Here is a 24,704-nt window from a genome sequence, read left to right as displayed (position 1 = left end):
GTGGGCCAGCAACCTGCTCGCCTTCTCCCCATATTCGTACTGTACACCCTGTGCCTTCCTCCACTGTGCCTCTGCAGTACCCGTTGTCAGCAAATCAAATTCCACGTGTAGCCTTTGCCTTTCCCTGTACAGTCCCTCCTCCGGTGCCTCCGCATATTGCCTGTCCACCTTCAGAAGTTCTTGCAGCAACCGCTCCCGTTCCCTACTCTCCTGCTTTCCTTTATGTGCCCTCATAGATATCAGCTCCCCTCTAACCACTGCCTTCAGCGCCTCCCAGACCACTCCCACCTGGACCTCCCCATTATCATTGAGTTCCAAGTACTTTTCAATACACCCCCTCACCCTTAGACACATCCCCTCATCCGCCATTAGTCCCATGTCCATTCTCCAGGGTGGACGCCGTTCTTTTTCCTCCCCTATCTCCAAGTCCACCCAGTGTGGAGCATGATCCGAAATAGCTATCGCCGTATACTCCGTCCCCCTCATCTTCGTGATCAACACCCTTCCCAAAAGAAAAAAGTCTATTCGCGAATAAACTTTGTGGACACAGGAGAAAAACGAAAACTCCTTGCTCCTAGGTCTGCTAAATCTCCATGGGTCTACTCCTCCCATCTGCTCCATAAAGTCTTTAAGCACCTTGGCTGCTGCCGGCCTCCTTCCAGTCCTGGACCTCGATCTGTCCAGCCCTGGTTCCAGCACCGTGTTAAAATCTCCACCCATTACCAACTTCCCCACCTCTAGGTCCGGGATACGTCCTAACATGCGCCTCAAAGTTGGCATCATCCCAGTTCGGGGCATATACGTTCACCAAGACCACCACCTCCCCCTGTAATCTGCCACTCACCATCACGTATCTGCCCCCACTATCCACCACTATGGTCTTTGCCTCAAACATTACCCGCTTCCCCACTAGTATAGCCACCCCCCTGTTTTTCGCATCTAGCCCCGAATGAAACACCTGCCCCACCCATCCTTTGCGTAGTCTAACCTGGTCTATCAGTTTCAAATGCGTCTCCTGCAACATAAGAAACTTAAGGCAGATGTGGTTAAGGTGTGCGAGTACCCGTGCCCTCTTTATCGGCCCGTTCATCCCTCTCACATTCCACGTGATCAGCCGGGTTGGGGGGCTCTTTACCCCCCCACTTGTCGATTAGCCATCCCCTTTTATCCAGCTCCTCACCCGGTTCCCACGCAGCTGTGTCCCCCCCAGGCGGTGCCCTCCCGCCCCGCCCATCCCACCCCATACCAGCTCCCCCTTCTCCCCAGCAGCAGCAACCCAGTAAATCCCCCCTCCCACCCCCCCCCCCCGCTAGATCCCCCACTAGCGTAGTTACACCCCCCATGTTGCTCCCAGAAGTCAGCAAACTCTAGCCGACCTCGGCTTCCCCCCGTGACCTCGGCTCGCACCGTGCGACGCCCCCTCCTTCCTGCTTCCCTATTCCCGCCATAATTATTATAGCGCGGGAACAAAGCCCGCGCTTCCCTTTTGGCCCCGCCCCCAATGGCCAACGCCCCCAGCTCCTCCACCTCCCTTCCTCCCTCCCCCACAACCTGTGGAAGAGAGAAAAGTTACCGGGTCACAGGATTAACAACATAAAAATCATCTCTCCCCCCTCTTCGCCCCCCATATTCGCCCCACCACTTTGTCGCAAACGTTCTTTTTTAATAACCCGCTTATTCCAATTTCTCTTCAACAATAAATGTCCACGCCTCATCCGCCGTTTCAAAGTAGTGGTGCTTCCCTTGCTATGTGACCCACAGTCTTGCCGGCTGCAGCATTCCAAATGTAATCTTTTTATGAAGCACCGCCTTGGCCCGATTAAAGCTCGCCCTCCTTCTCGCCACCTCCGCACTCCAGTCTTGATATACGCGGATCACCGCGTTCTCCCACCTACTGCTCCGAGTTTTCTTTGCCCATCTGAGGATACTTTACCGCAAAGTACTTTTAGCCGTTAAAATTGCCGTTGGGGCTCTTATTAAGAGCCCAAAAGTCCGTTCCACCGGGAGCTGCCGAAACGTGTGACTTAGCTGGTCATCGCCGCACCCGGAAGTCCCTCCTTTTTCTTTTTGACGAGGCCTACAATATCTCTTGTTATCCAAGGTTCCTGAAATTTGCCGTATTTATCCTTCTTCCGCACAGGAACATGCCGGTCCTGAATTCCTTTAAACTGACATTTGAAAGCCTCCCACACGTCAGATGTTGATTTACCCTCCAACATCTGCCCCCAATCTAGGTTCTTCAGTTCCCGCCTAATATTGTTATAATTAGCCTTCCCCCAATTTGGCACATTCACTCTCGGACCACTCTTAACCTTGACCACCAGCACTTTAAAACTTACTGAATTGTGGTCACTGTTCCCGAAATGTTCCGCTACTGAAACTTCTACCATCTGGCCGGGCTCATTCCCCAATACCAGGTCCAAAGCCCCTTCCCGAGTTGGACTATCGACATATTGTTTTAAGAAGCCCTCCTGGATGCTCCTTAGAAACTCTGCCCCGTCTAAGCCCCTAGCACTAAGTGAGCCCCAGTCAATATTGGGGAAGTTGAAGTCTCCCATCACAACAACCCTGTTGTTTTTACTCTTTTCCAAAATCTGTCTACCTATCTGCTCCTCTATCTCCCGCTGGCTGTTGGGAGGCCTGGAGTAAACCCCCAACATTGCGCCTGCACCCTTCTTATTCCTGATCTCTACCCATATAGCTTTGCTGCCCTCTGAGGTGTCCTCCCGTAGGACAGCCGTGAGATTCTCCCTGACCAGTAGCGCAACTCCGCCATGCCTTTTACATCCCCCTCTATCCCACCTGAAACATCTAAATCCTGGAACGTTTAGCTGCCAATCCTGTCCTTCCCTCAACCAGGTCTCTGTAATGGCAACAACATCATAGTTCCAAGTACTAATCCAAGCTCTTAAGTTCATCTGCCTTACCCGTAATACATATGCACTTCAGGCCACCAGACCCACTGTTTTCAGCAACATCTCCTCGTCTGCTCTTCCTCAGAGCCATACTGGCCCTATTCCCTAGTTCTCCCTCAATGCATTCACCTTCTGACCTGTTGCTCCGGTACCCACCCCCCCTGCCATACTAGTTTAAACCCTCCCATGTGACACTAGCAAACCTCGCGGCCAGGATATTTATGCTCTCCAGTTTAGACGCAACCCGTCCTCCTTATACAGGTCACACCTGCCCCGGAAGAGCTCCCAGTGGTTCAGCTAACGGAAACCCTCCCTACTACACCAGCTGTTTAGCCACGTGTTTAGCTGCTCTATCTTCCTATTTCTAGCCTCACTGGCACATGGCATAGGGAGTAATCCCGAGATTACAACCCTAGAGGTGCTGTCTTTTAACTTTCTGCCTAGCTCCCTGAACTCTTGCTGCAGGATCTCATGCCCCTTCCTGCCTATGTCGTTAGTACCAATATGCACAACGACCTCTGCCTGTTTGCCCTCCCCTTTCAGGATGCCCGCTACCCGTTCGGAGACATCCTGGACCCTGGCACCAGGGAGGCAACATACCATCCTGGAGTCTCTTTCACGTCCACAGAAGCGCCTATCTGTGCCCCTGACTATCGAGTCCCCTATGACTATCGCTCTTCTGCGCTTTGACCCTCCCTGCTGAACATCAGAGCCAGCCGTGGTGCCACTGCTCTGGCTGCTGCTGTTTTCCCCTGATAGGCTATCCCCCCCCTCCCGACAGTATCCAAAAGGGTATACCTGTTCGAGAGGGGGACAACCACAGGGGATTCCTGCACTGACTGCCTGCCCCTTCTGGTGGTCACACATTTCTCTGCCTGCACCTTGGGTGTGACCACATTTATATAACTGCTATCTATGACACTTTCCGCCACCTGCATGCTCCTAAGTGCATCCAACTGCATCCATGCGGTCTGTGAGGAGCTCCAGTTCAGTGCACTTTCTGCAGATTAAGCCATCCGTGACGCTGGAAGCCTCCCGGACCTGCCACATCTCACAGTCAGAGCACTGCACCCCTCTAATTGACATTGCTTTAATTAGTAAATTAAATTAAAAAAATATTTTTTTAAAAGTTAGTAACTATATGTTTCATAGCACTAGATTTCTACTATAAATGTGAAAGCTAAATACTGTACTCTCCGATCTCTGGCACAGATACCCCTCTAAATTATAAGTAATTATGTTTAATTAGTTTAACAATGTTTAATTTTTAAATTGTGTAGATTCCCAACCAGCCAATCAGGTCACAGCTTTACTGTGATGTCACTTCAGTTTTCCCCCCACACAATTTGAGAAGGTAATAAAAATAAAAATCACTTACCTTCCCAGGATGCTCTCTGGTTCTCTCCCTGCAGATTAAAAGGTCAGAAGAAAGAGACCAAAACGGTAGGGAGAAAGCACGTTCTCCCACTCTGCACCGAATTACCTCACTGCACCAAATTACCAAGTTCCAATTCCCACTCCAGCTGTGTCTCCTTCACTTGCGCAAAGCTTACTGAGTGCGCTTTGTCTGTCTGTCTTGTATACAGACCTCAGCTAACCAGGGTGTCTCACACTACTTAAGCTTCAAAGAGAAGAATACAATGTACACCCTTGTGCCACTAAACAGGCCTCGGGTGACTGACAGATAACTGCCTCTCAGCAATTAGGGTGGGGGCAGCTTCAGCCAATCAGACATTAAACTACACACTGCACCTTTAACTAAAAAACATCAGAATTAGACTTGCCACTTACCTTTCCTGATTACCTCACTGCACTAAATTACCAAGCTCCAATTCCCACTCTGGATGTGTCTCTTTTAGTACCATGGGATATATTCCATCAGGGCCAGGAGACCTGTCTACCTTTTGTCCCATGAGCTTGCCCATCACTACCTCCTTAGTGATAACAATCATCTCAAGGTCCTCACCTGTCATAGCCTTATTTCCATCAGTCACTGGCATGTTATCGGTCTTCCACTGTGAAGACCGACCCAAAAAACCTGTTCAGTTCCTCAGCCATTTCCTCATCTCCCATTATTAAATCTCCCTTCTCATCCTCTAAACGACCAATATTCACCATAGCCACTCTTTTTTGTTTAATATATTTGTAGAAACTTTTACCATGTTTTTATATTCTGAGCAAGTTTACTCTCATACTCTATCTTACTCTTCTTTATAACCTTTTTAGTAGCTTTCTGTTGCCCCCTAAAGATAACCTAATCCTCTAGTCTCCCACTAATCTTTGCCACTTTGTATGCATTTTCCTTCAATTTGATACTCTCCCTTATTTCCTCAGATATCCATGGTCGATTTCCCCTCGTTCTACCATCCTTCCTTTTTGTTGGTATAAACTTTTGCTGAGCACTGTGAAAAATCGCTTGGAAGGTTCTCCACTGTTCCTCAACTGATACACCATAAAGTTTTTGCTCCCAGTCTACCTTAGCTAGCTCTTCTCTCATCCCATTGTAATCTCCGTTGTTTAAGCACAAAACACTAGTGTTTGATTTTTCCTTCTCACCCTCCATCTGTATTTTAAATTCCACCATATTGTGATCGCTCCATCCTAGAGGATCCCTAACCATGAAATCATTAATTAATCCGGTCTCATTACACAGGGCCAGATCGAGGATCGCTTGTTCCCTCGTAGGTTCCATTACCTACTGTTCTAGGAAACTATCGCGGATACATTCTATAAACTCCTCCTCAAGGCTGCCTTGACCGACCTGGTTAAACCAATCGACATGTAGATTAAAATCCCCCATGATAACTGCTGTACCATTTCTACATGCATCAGTTTTTTCTTTTATTGCCCGCCCCACCATAATATTATTTGGTGGCCTATAGAGTACTCCTATCAGTGATTTTTTTCGCCTTACTATTCCTGATTTCCATCCAAATGGATTCAACCTTATCCTCTGATGTCACCCCTCACTACCATAAGACCATAAGACATAGAAGCAGAATTAGGCTACTTGGCCCATCGGGTCTGCTCCGCCATTCAATCATGGCTGATATTTTCTCATCCCCATTCTCCTGCCTTCTCCCCATAACCCCTGATCCCCTTATTAATCAAGAAGCTATCTATCTCGGTCTTAAAGACACTCAGTGAATTGGCCTCCACAGTATTCTGCGGCAAAGCGTTCCACAGATTCACCACCCTCTGGCTGAAGAAATTCCTCCTCATCTCTATTTTAAAGGATCGTCCCTTTAGTCTGAGATGGTGTCCTCTGGTTCTAGTTTTTCCGACAAGTGGAAACATCCTCTCCATGTCCACTCTATCCAGGCCTCGCAGTATCTTGTAAGTTTCAATAAGATCCCCCCTCATCCTTCTAAACTCCAATGAGTACAGACCCAGAGTCCTCAACCGTTCCATAAGTGACTAGCTTTTCATTCCAGGGATCATTCTTGTGAACCTCCTCTGGACCCTTTCCAAGGCCAGCACATTCTTCCTTAGATATGGGGCCCAGAACTGCTCACAATACTCCAAATGGGGTCTGACCACAGCCTTATGCAGCCTCAGAAGTACACCCCTGGTCTTGTATTCTCGCCCTCTACTGCCCGGATGTCATCCTTAAACAACAGAGCTACACCACCTCCCTTACCATCCACTCTGTCCTTCCGAATAGTTTGATCCCCTTGGATATTTAACTCCCAGTCGTGACCATCCTTTAACCATGTTTCAGTAATGGCTACTAAATCATAGTCCTTCGTGATGATTTACGCAATCAACTCATTTACCTTATTCCGAATACGAAGAGCATTCGGGTAAAGAACCCTTATGTTGGCTTTCATACCTCCATTTTGAATCTTAACACCTCTATCAGTAAACTCTCCTAAGTTATTTTTCTCCTAATTTTCCTTATCGTTGAACCATATCTTCATGATAACCTGCTGCTTCGCTTTCCGTTTATGTTTTTACCTCCCGTTTTATTCCTTTTAGTATTACTGGGCCTATTCACTGAGCTATCCTCAAGTCACTGTACCCTGTACTGTGGCCCTTTTTGATTTCTGACTATGTCTCCTCTGCCTTACACTTTCCCCCTTACTGCCTTTTGTTTCTGTCCACATTTTACTTCCCTCCGACTTCCTCCATCGGTTCCCATCCCATTAGTTTAAGCCCTCCCAAACAGCACTAGCAAACACCCACCCTAGGACATTGGTTCCAGTCCTGCCCAGGTGCAGACAGTCCGGTTTGTACTGGTCCCACCTTCCCCAGAACCGGTTCCAATGCCCCAGGTATTTGAATCCCTCCCTCTTGCACCATCTATCGAGCCACACATTCATCCCATCTATCCTGACATTCCTACCCGTGGCCCTGATAGCAATCCTGAGATTACGAACTTTGAGGTCCTACTTTTTAAGTTTAACTCCTAACTCCCTGAATTCAGCTTGTAAGACCTCATCCCGTTTTTTTTATCTACATCGTGGTGCCTATATGCACCATGACAACTGGCAGTTCACCCTCCCATGCCTTCCATAAACCTAACAGCTCCTTTGCCATGACCAGCACCTACAGGGACCTGGGACACGATCGGTCCAACCTAAGGTCCAGCACCGTATTAAAATCCACCCCCCGCCCCCCCCCCCCCCCCCGTAATCAGCCGGTGCATGTCCAGGTCCGGAATCTTGTCAAAACCCAACTCAAAAAGTCTACGTCGTCCCAATTTGGGGCATAATACACATTCACCAGCATCCCTCCAACCTCCCACTCACCATCACAAATCTACCCCCAGGGTCTGTCACTATACTCCCCACCTCGAAACTCACTGCCTTCCCTCCCTCTTGTTTTTATATTCAACCCTGAATGGAATACCCGCCTCACCCAGTCCTTCCTCAACCTAATCTGGTCCCCCACCTTCAGGTGCATCTCCTGAAGAAACATCACGTCCGCACTACATTTCCTTCCGAGGTTCACTCTCTCATCTCTTTCGCCCACCGCAGAATCCTCTCATTATTCAGAAAACGATACAACTGTAACACCATCACCTTCAGTTGCTACCCCCGCCTTTGGCCTCCTTAACGCCCTGTGCGCTTGATTCACCTCGGGAGGCTGGCCAAAGACACCCTCCCCCACCAGCTTCTCGAACATATTGGCCACATACTTTGGAGCCTGTGTTCCCTCAATCCCTTTAGGCAGCCCCACAATCCAGAGATTCTGCCTCCTGGAGCGATTCCCCAAGTCCTCCACCTTCTCCCTCAGCTGCTTCTGGCCCTCCGCCACAATCACAGTCTCTGCCTCCAACGAGGCCGACCTGTGCTCATGATCCACCACCGATGACTCCACCTTCTGGAGCTCCAAACTCTGCGTCTCCAGCCTTTGCCCCAAACGGCTCCACCACCTGGTCCTCAGAGGCCTCTTGCCTCTGCTGTTGGAGCTTGGCATTCAGAAACTCCAGCAGTTGCTCAGTGGAACACTGGGGTCAACACCCCAGAGCCCTCTGCCATCTTTCCCCTTTGCTGCACTCAGAAAGCCCTCCCAGCCTGCTGCTCCTTGATCGTTGCACTCCACGTTTGATAAGCTTTAAACAGAGGAGAATTTCTATCTCTCACTGTTCATGCACTTTGCACTAGCAAAAAAACCCTTATTCGGCGAAAAGGGCCAAACAGTTCCACCTTGACCAGGAACCACCAAATGTGTGACCACTCACTCTGTGGCCACCACCGAAGTGCCCATTTTAATGTAGCTGAGGTGCTGGCCACTAACAGGATCATGCAGGGCAATGTAAGCAAAGATGGCCCTTTGAACTTTTGGTAAGATCACTCAGAGTCGAAGCAGAGCTTGTATCTCAATATTATGTAGAGTCACTGATATATCAAAATATCACGCAACAATCGCTGTGACTCAATTGCTAGCACACTCAACTCCCAGTCACAATGTTCTGGGTTCAAGACCCACGCCAATGACTTGAGCAGAAATCTAAGCTGACATTCCAGTGCATTACTAGTGGAGTGCTGTACCATTGGAGAAGACATCTTTCAGGCCAGACTTTAACTGAGGCCCTGTCTGCCCCCTCAAGTGGATGCAAAAGGTCCCACTGTATTACTTTAAAGAAGAGCAGGAGGGATATTCCCAGTGTCATAGCAAATATTTAATGCTCAAACAACTTCACAAAAACATATCTGATCATCATAGTTACTTGTGGGAGTTTGCCATGTCCACATTTGCTGCCATAATCCCCATGTTACAGCAGTGACTATTCTTCAAAAGGTACTTGGCGTGTCCTGAGAAAACCTGAAAGGCACCTATTAACATCCAACATCCTGGGTGCTACCATTGATTAAGCATATAAATATTGTGGCTGCAAGAGCAGGTCAGAGACTGGAAATTCTGTGGTGAGTAACTCACCTCCTGACTCCACAAAGTCTATCCACTGTCTACAGGCCACAAGTCAGGAGTGTAATTGAATACTCTCCACTTACCAGAGTGCAGCTCCAACAACACAAAAAAGATGAACAGCATCCAGGACGAAGCATCCCACTTGATTGGCACCCCATTCCCCACTCAAAACATTCACTCGCTCTACCACTGGCACACAGTGGCAGTGTGTGCCATCTCCAAGAGGCACTGGAGCAACGGCCCAAAACCCCTTCAAGCTCCATATAAACCTGTAACCTTTATCACCGAGAGTAACATGGAAAAATCATCTGGAAGTTCCCTTCCAAGACACATGCTTCAAAATCCTGGATCAAAATCCTAAAACTCCCTCCCTACTACCACCACGGTAGATAGACCTTCATCATTGACTGCAATGGTTCAAGCAGGCAGCTCACCTTTTCAAGGCAAATAGGTGTTGACTGTACCGAATTGGCCCATACCATTCTAAGCATTATTCTCTCTTTCCTGATATCCAGCAATTTCTCCAAAGCCATTGATTGTGATTTCTCCTTTTTCTCTTGTTCCTTGGCAAAATTTTGATTTCCAAAGAATTTTACTAAATTATGACTAGTGTCTCTCAAATTTCTACTTCTTCAGGATTCCACCTGGATTTCAATGGTTCATATTTTGGGGTCAAAAATAATAAGTGAGACTATTAATAGGGTAAATATAACCGCAACCTCTGGTAATTGTCCATGTTTAGTTAAAAGCAGAAATCATGCCCAGAAGCTTTGCTACGGTATCTTGCTAAGAGACTGGATGGTGAAACACAAGGAAGGGTATGAAGTTGATATTCTTAAATGATAGATATTAACTCAACTTGCCAGAAAAATGGAGCTTGCCCATGTAAGTTAACATTGAATGGCATAAGTCTTAATTACTGCTAAAATATCTCTGTGACTCAGAGAATCGACTGTTATAAAAGCAAATTACTGCGGATGCTGGAATCTGAAACAAACACAGAAAATGCTGGACAATCGAAGCAGGTTTGACAACATCTGTGGAGAGAGAAGGGAGCTAATGTTTCGAGTCTGGATGACTCTTTGGCAAAGTTGTTGCTGTTGTAATATTGGAGGGTTAATAAAACTTAAATGTAATCCAACAAAACTTTTACCCCAGTCTTATATCTCTTTCAATCCTTTTTTCACCCATCCAACTTTACTTTGGGTTAAGTCTCTTATGCTGTTAAGTAGCCATTCTTCAATCTGATTTAAGGAAATTTACAGTTGCTCTGTTCACAGGTGCCATATCTTCTGCAGAAGACAGCACATTGGAATGGTTTTCAGATCATATCAAACTCCACTGCATAAACCCACTGAAAACCTGTGAGCAAGTGCAATTGATGACTGGCACTCCTTACTCACCACTGACCATAAAATACGGCCCTATTTCATATACATATATATTACACAGTATTACAAAATCTATGCATGTATTGCCACAGACAATGTGTCTTATAATTCTGCAGAAAACAATCAAAGCTCTAGAAGTTGAATAACTTACCTCCGAGAAAAAGCCATGCACAACGGCGATAGGCACTCATACAATGGGCACTCCTGGGCGTTAGGACTGTAACCTGCCTGTAGTAACATTTTCAAACACGTTTGCTGTCCTCCATACACTGCCGAATAGACTGGGCTCACCTTATTCGCCCCCGTATCACATATTCGATCTGTGATTGGTATTAACAACTCCAGCACCCTGCCAGAAATCCATACATGCTATGAAATGAATGTGAATTCACAAACAGGAACAAGAGAAAAATGCTCGAGGTTCTCATCTTGAATTATAAATAGTGCACAACTTTGAATGCTGAGGCACTAACATAATATATATAAATTTATTTGAATACATTTTGAACCAGAAGTCACAAGAGAAAATTAAGAAGTAGATGTCAACACAGGAAGCAAAAAAACGTTGGCACATCCCCAAAACATTGACAATTGGAGAACAATCCTGACAGGTGAAAGCAAGTAGTTACAAGGTATTTGTAACTTAAGCAGTAAGCATATTCATTCACATACTTGAACAAAGAACAAATGTGAGAGAGCCAGAGAGTGAAAGCCAAATATTTAAGGCTCAGAACTAGGAGATACATTTCCAGAGTGGAGAGTGTTGTAGGCTTGCTCCCCTGGAAAGTTCGGAATTTTAAAATTAAAATGTATTCTCCTTTTAAAATGTATTTCCTAAATGCAAAATAAGTTCTAGCACTGCTATGCAAATCGCAATCCCACACATACCCGCTGTATAGCAATGTTTAATATCAATTTCAAAAATATATTCTCCAACCACAAACTGCTCAAAATACATGTCTTTCTAATAACTCAAATCTGTGAGTACTTACTTGACTTTTCCCATCTGGGCTGCTGCATGAATGGGCAACTGCCAATCATCTTCACTGCAGGGAAGGTTTGTATCAGCTCCACTTGACAACAGCAGTTCAACACATTCTGCATGGCCTTCTTGAGCTGCTATAAACAATGGTGTGGCCTTATCAAAGGCCTGACAATTAACATTACTACCTGCAAAATAGATTTAACAGGTTATCTTGCTGCAAATTCAGTTCATGTCTTATGGATTAATAGTCATGTCCCTAGACCACTGTGCAATGCATTTGAAATACTAAAGTACAAGCTAATTATTTACTTAGTGAAAGTCTAGGTTTTGTGACCATAATTTTGCAACTATTTGACCAAGACAGTCTGAATGATTCGATATGACAGAAGGAATTTACCCAAATGTTCAATATAACAAGCTTCAATTAATATGCATATGACTTTAATAAAGCAGAAACATTAATTGTATAGATAGAATATGCAATGAGACAGCTGATCTACTTCTTAACGCGTGAAAACATGTGAAAACGGGTAACTATCTGGAGGGTGATTCCTAGAATTTACATTGATTTCATAGAATTTACAGTGCAGCAGGAAGCTATTCGGCCCATCGGGTCTGCACTGGCTCTTAGAAAGAGCACCCTACCTAAGCCCACACCTCCACCCTATCCCCATAACCCAGTAACCTCCACCCTATCCCCATAACCCAGTAACCCAAGCTAATCTTTTTTTTGGACACTAAGGGCAATTTACCATGGCCAATCCACCTAACCTGCACATCTTTGGACTGTGGGAGGAAACCGGAGCACCCGGAGGAAACCCACGCAGACACGGGGATAACGTGCAGACTCCGCACACACAGTGACCCAGTGGGGAATCGAACCTGGGACCCTGGCGCTGTGAGGCAACTGTGCTAACCACTATGGTACCGTGCTTCAGGGACATCTGCCCCTTGCACAAACATCTTCGTTACATGTAAATTCTGTGCCAAACTACTTACCAGCCACTGACAACATAAACGAGAAAGGTACAATCCAAACTATTTTGCCAGATATCAGCTGTGGATTACAGTGCTGATGCAGATGTATGATATATAGAAACCTGAGCCACATTTAAAATACAGCTCGACAGATTGCTGCAGTATTTTTTTTAAACTCTTAGCTCTAAAGTTATAGTTAAAAGAAACCAGATGAAGTTAAAAACCCTAAAATCCAGAACCCGTTATCTAGATTAATCTTCAAAGCCCATCTTAACTCCTTTTATTAGGTGTTACAAAGGCAGACAAATTAATCAGGCAAAAGCACTAGAAACAGGTTGTATTTAAGTGAAAATGCCATCTTCCCCAAATTGTAGGAGTACAGCTCATGTCCTGATTAAATGTCAAAGCAATTTATTGCCAAGCACACCCTGTACTTGTTGAATTCACTGCCACTATGCACCAGTGGTGGAGGTGTGAATGTTTTAAGTGGTGGATTGGGTGCCAATGAATCAAGCTGCTTTGGCCTGGATGCTGTCAAGTTTTGAGTGTTGGTGGAGTTGCAATCCTCCAGGCGATTGGAGAATATTTCTTCACACTCCTGAATTGTGCATTCTAAATGGTGAACAGGAGTCAGGAGGCAAGTTACTCACCACAGAATCCTTAGCCTCTGTTCTGTTTTTGTCACAGAGGTAATTATGCAACTCAACCAATTAAGTTCCAGTGAATGATGATGCCCCAGAATGTTGATGGGAGATTCAGCGATGGTAATGCTGTAATGTCAAGACAAGATGGACAGATTCACTTGTTGAAGATGGTCACTACCTGGCACTTGTGTAGCCCAAGCCTAAATGCCGTCCAGGTGTTGCTGCATGTAGCCATAGACGACTTCAGCATCTGTCACAAATGATACTGAACACTGCAATAATCAGTGAATATCCCCACTTCTGACCTTGTGATGAATGGAAGGTCACTAATGAAGCAACGTCATGGGGTGAAAAGATGGGTCCAGAAGAAAAATCACAACCATCTTCTATGGCTGCACGGGCAGCACGGTAGCATTGTGGGTAGCATAATTGCTTCACAGCTCCAGGGTCCCAGGTTCGATTCCGGCTTGGGTCACTGTCTGTGCGGAGTCTGCACATCCTCCCCGTGTGTGCGTGGGTTTCCTCCGGGTGCTCCAGTTTCCTCCCACAGTCCAAAGATGTGCAGGTTAGGTGGATTGGCCATAATAAATTGCCCTTAGTGTCCAAAATTGCCCTTAGTGTTGGGTGGGGTTACTGGGTTATGGGGATAGGGTTGACATTGGATAAGGTGCTCTTTCCAAGAGCCGGTGCAGACTCGATAGGCCGAATGGCCTCCTTCTGCACTGTAAATTCTATGATAATCTATGGCAAAACCCAAACTGAATGTCAGTGTTTTTCAGTAAGTGCCGCTTGTTACAGAAGGGAAGCGGTGGTGGGGAAGTTTCCTTCTTACCTCTGGGTTGGCTGCAACAAGATGCGTATTTTTAGACAGTGTTGTGACTTTAAAGAATTTACATATTACAGGCCTACTGGTAAGTTTAAAATCAAAAGGCGAGATATACTCTCACAGCACCCGGAATGTAAACACAATGATACATCACTCCCTCAAACATAGATACAATACACACAGAAAGATGGGTTTTCCAAATGATGCATGCAGTTAGATTATTGATGGAATAACAAGAAAGCAAATCACATGTTTTTAAGTTTAAATTGTTGAAGGCATGGATTGGGTCCTCTCCAGTGGTTCTTTGAAGGTTAATGAAAGTTGGAAGTCTTGGGTTTTCAGACAAAGTCAGGGCATAGCTTCTGTGGAAAAGAAATATACTTTTGCATGTTAGTCCCCTCACGCTGCAGATGTTGACTGCTTGTTTCGGCAGGGTTCTGTTCTCCTTGCCATTTTTCCCAGGCTGACTGGTCTCTGTCCTGTCCTTGGAGTAATAAGATTTGCTGTCTCAAGCCAGGTTTCATCCATATGACCACATAATCAAATGCTTCCGTTGTCCATACAAATAATTTGAAGTTGGAAGCCATTGCTACAAAATTGGGGATAAACGGCAGCAATGCCCACCTGCTTGTGCAAAAATGGTTTCTCCCCATCACCCTTTGTTAATTTTCAAGTTTGCAGACAGAATCTAGCGTGACTATTATATTTGAGTTTCCAGGTCCAGACAACAGGAGCTATAAAAGGATTTTGTATCCAAAATGTCTTTTCAAAGGAGACCACTCCACCCACGGACATTTACATTTTAAACGTAGTCACATGGAAACATGTGGCTTGATTAGGAAGAGCCAGCATGGATTTCTAAAGAGGAAACAGTTTAACCAACTTAGAGATTTTTTGAAGAAATAACAGAAAGGGTCGATGAGGGTAATGCTGTTGATGTGGTGTACATGGACTTTGAGAAAGCATTTGATCCAGTGCCATGCAACAGACTTTTGATCTTGGAATAAAGGGGGATAGTAGCAATGTGGATACAAAACTAGCTGAATGATGGGAAGCAGAGAGTAATGGTGAATGCATATTTGGGGGGCTGGAGAAAGTTTGTAATGGTGTTCCCCAGAACTCAGTAATGAGACCCTTTTCCTGATGTATATTACTGATCTAGATCCTGGTGTGCAGGGAACAATTTCGAAATTTGCGATGACTTGGAAGTATTGTAAACTGTAAGGAAGACTGTATGTAATTTCAAAAGGACATAAGACAAATTGGTGGAGTGGGAAAATAGATGGCAGATGAAATTCAATGCGGCGAAGTGTGAGGCGATGCATTTGGAAGTAAAAACATGGACAGACAATGAAAAATAAGGGGTAAAATTCTCAGAGGTGTTGGAGCAGAGGGACCGAGGTGCAAATATGCACAGATCATTGAAGGTGACAGGACCTGCAAGTGTGGTGGAGGCAAGTTGAATCAAGGCATTCAAAATAACATTAGATGATTTTTCAAAAGAAACAATGTGCAGGAGTACGGGGAAATGGTACTATATCTGGCGGCATGGCAGCACAGTGGTTAGCACTGTTGCTTCACAGCGCCAGGAACCAAGGTTCAATTCCCAGCTTGGGTCAGTCTGTGCGGAGTCTGCACTTTCTCCATGTCTGCGTGGGTTTCCTCTGGGTGCTCCGGTTTCTTCCCACAAGTTCCGAAAGACGTGCTGTGAGGTAATTTGGACATTCTGATTTCTCCCTCAGTGTACCCGAACAGGCGCCGGAATGTGGCGACGAGGGGCTTTTCACAGTAACTTCATTGCAGTGTTAATGTAAGCCTACTTGTGACAATAAAGATTATTAAAAATCATGATGCTCATTTGGAGAAGCAGTGCAGTCATGATGGGCCAAATGGCCTCGATCTGATTCGTAACAATTCTGTGATCCTGTGCTAATGATTTCCAGAAACAGTTGTTAATTCTGGTCTGTGCAGAAATTGCAACAATTCAGCTGATTCATCCAAAGATTCCATCTTCGGTCAAAGAATTTCTATATGCCACATTGCTTTTTTTCAAATAATAAAAATGTTCATCGTCTCCATAAATTCACAGAGAAGAGTACGATGAGCTTGAGAGGACTGTGAATGACACCATCCACTACTATGCTGATGATTTAAGTAGATTGATGGGACAGTAATCGGTCGGATTGGATTCTGTCTTGCTTTCTAAGGACAGGGCGTAATTGGGCAATTTTGCATACTGTTAGGTAGATACCAGTATTGTAGCTGAACTGGAATAGCTTAGCTAAGCGGCGGTCAGTTCTGGAGCACAGATCATTGAAGGGGTAGGACCTGTAAGTGTGGTGGAGGAAGTTCAATCGAGGCTTGGAATATAAAAGCAGGGATGTACTTCTGAAGCTTTATACAGCATTAGTTAGGCCCCATTTAGAATACTGTGAGCAATTTTGGGCCCCACACCTCAGGAAGGACATACTGGCACTGGAGCGGGTCCAGCGGAGATTCACACGGATGATCCCAGGAATGGTAGGCCTAACATACGATGAACGTCTGAGGATCCTGGGATTATATTCATTGGAGTTTAGGAGGTTGAGGGGAGATCTAATAGAAACTTACAAGATAATGAATGGCTTAGATAGGGTGGACGTAGGGAAGTTGTTTCCATTAGCAGGGGAGTCTAGGACCCGGGGGCACAGCCTTAGAATAAAAGGGAGTCACTTTAGGACAGAGATGAGGAGAAATTTCTTCAGCCAGAGAGTGGTGGGTCTGTGGAATTCATTGCCACAGAGGGCGGTGGAGGCCGGGACGTTGAGTGTCTTTAAGACAGAAGTTGATAAATTCTTGATTTCTCGAGGAATTAAGGGCTATGGAGAGAGAGCGGGTAAATGGAGTTGAAATCAGCCATGATTGAATGGTGGAGTGGACTCGATGGGCCGAATGGCCTTACTTCCGCTCCTATGTCTCATGGTCTTATTCAAGAGGGCATTAGATAATTACACGAATAGAAACAATGTGCAGGGGTATGGGGAATTGGCACTAAATCATGATGCTCATTTGGAGAAGTACTGCAACTAGGATGTTGTTAGTCTTTGCTGTATCTAATCCCTTTTGCCATTTCTTGATATCACAAAGTAGATTATATTGGCCACAGACTGGTGTTGGGATGCAAATAACTTCATGGGGAGGCAGAGATGGATTATCCACTTGGCACTTCTGGTTGAAGATGGTTGGAAATGATTTAGTCTCATCTATGACCCTGGCATGCTGGGCTCTCCCACCACTGAAAAAGAGGGATGTCTCTGGAGCATCCCCCTCCTCCTGTTAGTTGTTTAATTGTTTACCACTATTCATTATAAATAAGAACATTAGAAACAGATGGGGTAAATCCTTGACCCTGCTCCGCTATCCAATACAATCATGGCCTCAACTCCACTTTCCAACCAGCTCCTCCTTCCTATCTATCGATTCCCTAAGATGGGAAAGATATGTTTATCTCAACCTTAAATATATGGAGAATCCTTAAAGGGCAGATATTGTAAAGATTCACAACCCTTTCGGAGTGAAGAAATTTCTCATATTAGTCCTATTAGACCCTTTTCCAGAGACTTTCCTCAGCCAGGGAAACAACCTGTAACTATCAAGTCCCTCAAAATCTTCAATGTTCCAATGAGATAGCCTCTCATTCTTCTAAACTCCAGAGCCCAATTTACTCAACCCCTCATTATAGGACAACCCGCTCATCCTTGAAACTAATCTAATGATCCTTCACTGCACTGCCTCCATTGTAGATACATCCTTAAATATAGAGAACAGGGGCAGGACGGTGGCGCAGTGGTAGCACTGCAGTCTCACGGCACCGTGGTCCCAGGTTCGATCCCGGCTCTGGGTCACTGTGTGGAGTTTGCACATTCTCCCCGTGTTTGCGTGGGTTTCGCCCACATTACCCAAAATATGTGCACGGTAGGTGGATTGAACACACTAAATTGCCCCTTAATTGGAAAAAATGAATTGGGTACTCTAAATTTATTTTTTTTAATATAGAGAACAAAACTGCACACAGTACGCCAGGTGTTGCCTCACCAAAGCGCAATACATTTGCAGCAATATTGCCTTATTCTTCTATTCCAAACCCCTAGCAACAGAAACCAACATATTTGTGTTTTGAGTTGCTTGCTGCACCTGCGTGCTAACTTCGTACTCCTTCGATAAGAACACCCCCAAGTTTCTCTCAGGTTTGAAGCCATTTAAAAATATTCGGCTTTTCTATTTTCACTCCCAAAGTAAACAGCCTTACACTTCCCCACATTATACTCCATCTGCCTTGTTACCCACTCATTTAACGTCTATATCTCTTTCTTCCCTCCTCACAGCCTACATTCCAACATAGCTTTGTATCATTTGAAAACTTTGATATATGATTCTCTGTCTCTTCGTCTAAGTCATTAATATAGATTGTATGTCTTCGGTGGCATGATACAAGGGGAACGAGGAAACTGGACCTTTCTCCACTTGTTCCCAGCACCATGAGTCTTTAACTTACCGAACAAAAACCCTGAAATTATCTGGAGAACGTTCCTCATCTCTGTGATGCCAGGAAGGGCAAAGCTGGAAAAAAGAAATCGGCTCGAATTTCGATGACAGACTCAGAAGCCTCCAAAAAGCGACAAATTCTCTGCTTCCTAGATTGTGGCGGATCCGAACGGTTGATATATAATCGTATGCGGCTCCCTACTGAACATCCCAATGGTTCTGGTCAATGTCTATGCCCTAATTGGGATGATACGAATTTCATCAATTCTTTGTTATCTTCCCTTGCCAACCTCAACACACACTATCTTATCTGAGGAGGCAACCTAAACCGAGTTCTGAACCCAAAATTGGATCGCTCAAAACCAAAATCTTTTGTCCCATCAGGGGTGGCCAAGTCTTCCTTTGTGGCTCAGATGGGAAGGGTAGAGCCCTTGCAATTTTGGAAAATCATAACCAGGGCATCCACTAGTTCTGTAGCCACCTCTTTTACAACCCTAGGACTTAGCCCATCAGGTCAGGCTACCATGCCGTCCAAACTTTGGATTAATCCCTTACGTTTCCCGAATACTTTTTCTTCTGCTGATATTAATTGCATTGAGTTTCTAATTCTTTCTATTTTGGATTTGTAACAGAGTCTTCCACTATGGAGACAGACACAAAATATTCGTTCAATGTCTCTGCCATTTCCTCATTCCCCATGATAGTTTCTCCTGTCTGTGTCCAGGAGACAAATTATTTTAACTACTCTCGGTTTTATATACTTACAAAAGTGTTCGGAATCTGTTTTGATATTCCATAGAATCCATACAGTGCAGAGGTAGGCCATTCGGCCCATAGAGTCAGCACCAACCTTCCGAAAGAGCACCCTACATGGGCCCACACCCCATCCCGGAAACCCAGTATTGATCATGGTCAATCCACCTAACCTGCACATCTTTGGACTGTGGGGGGAAACCGGAGCACCCAGAGGAAACCCACGCAGGCAAGGGGAGGACTTGCAAACTCCACACAGATACCAACGGCCAGAATTGAACTCGGGTCCCTGGGACGGTGAAGCAGCAGTGCTAACCACTGTGCCACCGTCGGGACTGCCTGATTGATTCAGATTAAATGAATGCTTGACAGCAGCTGCAAGTCACAAAAGGTACCAGAGGTCAAAATGAGAGCGACTGAGAATACAATTCAGAGTACCCAAAGAAAATGAAGTACCATTATTTCCCAATTTTTATTCGTTCTTCGGATGGGTCGATGGCAAAGCCAGAATGTGCCCATCCCTAACTGCCCTTAAGAAGGTGATGGTGAGCCAAACCTTTGTGATTTGCCACAACAGAGTGCCTCATGTGGGCCACTTCGTATGGGTTCAAGAGTCAACTACACCATCGTAGGCCAGACCAGGCAAGGATGGCAGACCTCTGCCCCGAAGGACACGAGTAACCCAGGCGTTTTGTTTCTAAAATATGACAATCTGGTTTCTTCATGATCATTATTAACAAGACAAGCATTTCATTCCGGATTTCTTAATTAAATTTAAATTCCCCCAATTGCCATGTTGGGATTTTAACTCCTGTGTCCGGAGCATTAGTCGGGGTCTCGGGGTTACTAGCCCAGTGACATAACCACTATGCTACCATCCCCCATAAGCAATCTGGTATAAAGACACAGTTCCAAACCAGGAAGATAGAGGACATTCCAGGTCTCAGCTGAATTAACCAACTCCAGTTGTTATTGAATTACTACCATCGGAGTCTGCACATCCTCCCCGTGTGTGCGTGGGTTTTCTCCGGGTGCTCCGGTTTCCTCCCACAGTCCAAAGATGTGCGGGTTAGGTGGATTTGCCATGCTAAATTGCCCATAGTGTCCAAAATTGCCCTTAGTGTAAGGTGGGGTTACTGGGTTATGGGGATACGGTGGAGGTGTGGACCTTGGGTAGGGTGCTCTTTCCAAGAGCCGGTGCAGACTCGATGGGCCGAATGGCCTCCTTCTGCACTGTAAATTCTGTAAATTCTATGAAAGCTATGAAAGGTAGTAATTCAATTACAAGGTGGGTGGGAATGAATGTTGGAGAAAAACATAGGCCAGGATTCTCCGCTATCACGGCCAAGTGTTGATGTCGGTATCAAAACCGGCACGGGCGACGCCGGTGTCAACAGGCCCCGAGGCCCAGTAATTCTCCTGTTCTTCGGGAGTGATGTGCGCTGCTCTGGCGTCGAAAGCCGGCCCTGCACAGCTGTCGTGGGTCCGCGCATGTGTGCGACAGCCGTCTGCGCGCTGGCGCGTGGTTGCCGTCTCCACACCGGCGCAACATGTCGGCGACCGAACAGCAGGCCCGCGTGGAAGGTGTGCCACCTCCAGATCGTGGCCGACCGCCGATCGGAAGCCTCCGATCGCAGGCCTGGACCCGTGGTAGCCCTCTCCTCCCCGGGGTCAGATCTCCCCACCACGACGTCCACATCGGCCGTAGGTCCGGGCTCCCGGCGGGTGGTACCAGGTTTAAACCACGCCGCGGGGGTCTATTTCAGCGGCCCCCGACCGGCGCGCAGCGACCACGATCGCGCCGATTCTCCGGCGACGGAGTGGGATTCTCACGCCCCCCCGCCAATTCTCTGACCCGGACATAGTATCCAAAAGGAGGCCATTTAGCCTATTGGACCTGTGCTGACTCTTTGAGAGAGCAACTTAAGTATTTCCAATTGCTGATCAGTCCCCAGAACTCTTAAAACTTGTTCCCTTAAGTATTTACCAATTCCCTTTTGAAGGTACGACCAACATCTCCTGGCTACCTTACTCACATATTCTGTTTTTCCCCATTTTTGAACACCATTGCTGGTTTCCAAAACATTCCCAATCCTCAGGTTACCCCCAATCTGTTCCACATCATGAGCCACTACTTTAATCTAATACCACCCTTAACCTGCTTAGTTAGTAAGCCACAGATGGATCTTGCAGAAAGAAGCCATTCCACCCTATCCCCATAACCCAGTAACCCAAGCTAATCTTTTTTTTGGACACTAAGGGCAATTTACCATGGCCAATCCACCTAACCTGAACATCTTTGGTTTGTGGGAGGAAACCAGGGCACTCGGAGGAAACCCACGCAGACATGGGGAGAAAGTGCAAACACCGCACAGACAGTGATCCAAGCCGGGAATCGAACCTGGGACCCTGGAGCTGTACCTCCCGCATTCTACTCTAGAAGGTCATCCAATACTCTTGATATCCATGTCTAAACTAGTACCAAATGCCATTTACCTACCACCCATGCTCACTGACTTACACTGCTCAGGTGAAGCAATGCCGCAACTTTTAAAATCTCATCCTTGTTTTCAAATCCAACAACGCTTCACCCCTTCCCAATCTCCAAAATAGTTGCACATCTCTAATTCAGCTCTCTGGCATGCCTGGTTTTATCTCCTCCATTTGTGATGGTGTGCCTTCAGCTGTCAAGGCCCCACACTCTGGAGTACTCTCCTTAGATCTCTTGTCAAAATGTTGCTTAAAATCTACCTGTATTACCAACCTTTTAGTCACCTGGCCCAATAGCTCCCTGCATAGGTTTTGCATCAAATTTCTGTGAAGTGCCTTGGGATATTTCATTATGGTAAAGGCACTATGGAAACAAGTTGCTGCTGTTGGTTCCAGCCTTTGTGCTGGGGATGTCTATTTTGTTCAACAGCTAAACCACCGCATGGGATAGATTTGACAAGAGATAGCAGATGAAAAAGATTAAAATTCAATTTTATGCCATTTTTGTTCTGATGTGTGTAGTGCTGTTACAAAAGTATGAAAACAGCATCAGTACTTCTGAACAGTATGCAATGGCACACTATTTTCAGGGAGAGGGACAGTACAGCATCGAAATGTTCATTTTTCCTCCCCAAACACAATATATAATGTGAATATTAGTTCCACCTTTCAGAAAATCTCAATTGCTATGGAAACTAAAAGTGACGTCAGTCTGATTGTTAAGCTGAAAACATTTTGATATTATTTTAGGAAAAAGCCTCCTGTTCATTAATTTATCTAGGGCTGCAGTTTCTTGCCAACAATCACATGCTGACTGCTTTCTTCGTAGGGTCCTTTGGTTTCATACAAGTTGTAATCCTGATTGCGGAGCAGATGCTGACAGTGAGCATCTGCCAATGTTATGCCAAGACAGGATTTGGATAAGGTGCGATTCCCCTACTCCTTCCACAATGGTTTAGTTTATAAATTGCATTCTTTTCTTTTTTTAAAGAGAGTACAATAAGTATAAAGACGCAATACATTATAATAATGTACAATATACTGCTATAAAGGAGAATATTTACAAGGGAAGGGATAACAACCTATTAGAAAATAATTTCATGTACATGTCCTGACTAAAAAGTTGGTTTCTTCTGAATAATATCAAATGATGATTCAATTGTAATATATTAATGTTATTCCATTGGGTGGGATTTTTCATATGGTGGGGTCTCCTACCCTACCAAAGAGTTGGAGGGGAACGTACCCCCACCAATACAGCTGCAGCTTAACATTTGGTGGGGCATTAACTGGCTAAGGGCAATACCATCGCTGCCATCTGAAAAGGAAGTCCCACCCGAGAGAGATTCCTGCCAATTTGATGGCTGGCAGCTCTGTAATCCCAACAGCGCCAGGTTCAAGAAGTCGTTACTGCTAGGACTACAGGCAGTCGCCAAAAAAAAGGTGAAATGGAACCTAGACTAAAGGGAAGTACTGGTATTGGCAGCACTCAGCTGGCAGGCCCCAGCAAAGGGAGTGAAGGGAATGCGAAGGTTGGGACTGAGAGTCTGGGGGAGTGGAGTGGGAGAGTTAAAGGAAGGGTGGGGGGGGGAGAATGATGTTGGAGGGGGCGGGGTCTTCCTCCAATGGACACAGGACACTCTTTTCCTCCCTTGTCTGACACTAGTCAATGAGCTACCCGATTAGCAGGGGCCTGCCCTCCTGCAGGTAAAATAACTGCAGGGGTGGGATGAGGTACTTGTGGCCTTTAATTGGCCATTTAAGGGTCTCAAAAGGCCCAAGGAAGGGTGGACGGGTCACCCGAAACCTCCGCCAACCCCGATAAAATGGAAGACAGTTTGGGGGCAGCCAGCACTCCATGCTCTTCAAATGAGCTTCAATTACCCTGACAAGCGGACCACAAAAGGCCATCCTTTGTTTTAAATGTTTATATTTACTTTCCAGATATTCTTTACATCAAATTCATTCTCCATTGTTATGCAAAAACATCAGCAGCAATTTAAAATCCAAGAGATAAAATAATATTTTAACAATGCATAAATTTATAGAATACGTGAATAAGCATCTCACCAGCACCACTGTGTGGAGGATCAAAAGAACTACAATTTTACTAAAGCTAATAATATTTCTTCCTTTAATTTGAAACTGTATTTTAACCAGTTATTAATTAATGACTAATAATCATGCAATAGCTCTACAATACAAGTGGCATATTACTCCAGGAGGAAATTCTGTTGATGCAGTGTGCAATGTTTGGAACTAGCAGCCTAACAAATCATAGAATCATAGATTTTACAGTGCAGGAGGCCATTGGGCCACTGAGTCCGCACCGGTTCTAAGAGCACCCTACTTAAGCTCATGCCTCCACCCTACTCACCTTTTTGTACAATTTATCATGGCCAATCCATCTAACCTGCACATCTTTGGACTGTGGGAGGAAACCGGAGCTCCCGGAGGAAATCCACGCAGACACGGGGAGAACGTGCAGACTCCGCACAGTCACCCAAGCCGGAAATCGAACCTGGTACCCTGGAGCTGTGAAGCAACTGTGCTAACCACTGTGCTACCATGTTGCCCATATGGTGAGGTAAAACAAGACATGTCAGTTCTGAGAAGAATACCTGTTGTTGTGAGGGTGCGGAGTGAAATGTGTTTAGGCAGTCTCAATCCATATTCTAAGGAATGTAAACCTTCAGAAACTGGACACCAAGTTAGCTACAATGCTCATGGGCCTAGTGTGTAAACTTTGCTCTTCATGGAACTGTGCTACAATTGACAGGAATGCTAAATGCTGGGACTAGTACTGTACTTAAAATCAAAACT

General features: G+C 45.5%; 1 protein-coding gene across 5 annotated transcripts in view; it reads right to left on the bottom strand.

The window, feature by feature from the left end:
• Positions 1-24,704, bottom strand: part of asb3 (ankyrin repeat and SOCS box containing 3) — a 160,503-nt gene that overhangs the window by 50,731 nt on the left and 85,068 nt on the right. For all 5 annotated transcript variants that reach the window (XM_072507877.1, XM_072507879.1, XM_072507881.1 and 2 more), the window contains 2 exons: positions 11,674-11,851; positions 10,833-11,030 (listed from right to left, as the gene is read on the bottom strand). In XM_072507877.1, the coding sequence (XP_072363978.1) occupies positions 10,833-11,030; positions 11,674-11,851 (376 nt within the window). The remainder of the gene's footprint in view (positions 1-10,832; positions 11,031-11,673; positions 11,852-24,704) is intronic.

This window comes from Scyliorhinus torazame, chromosome 1 (assembly GCF_047496885.1).
Source record: "Scyliorhinus torazame isolate Kashiwa2021f chromosome 1, sScyTor2.1, whole genome shotgun sequence".
Lineage (NCBI taxonomy): Eukaryota > Metazoa > Chordata > Chondrichthyes > Carcharhiniformes > Scyliorhinidae > Scyliorhinus > Scyliorhinus torazame.
This window is presented reverse-complemented; position numbering and strand designations above follow the sequence as displayed.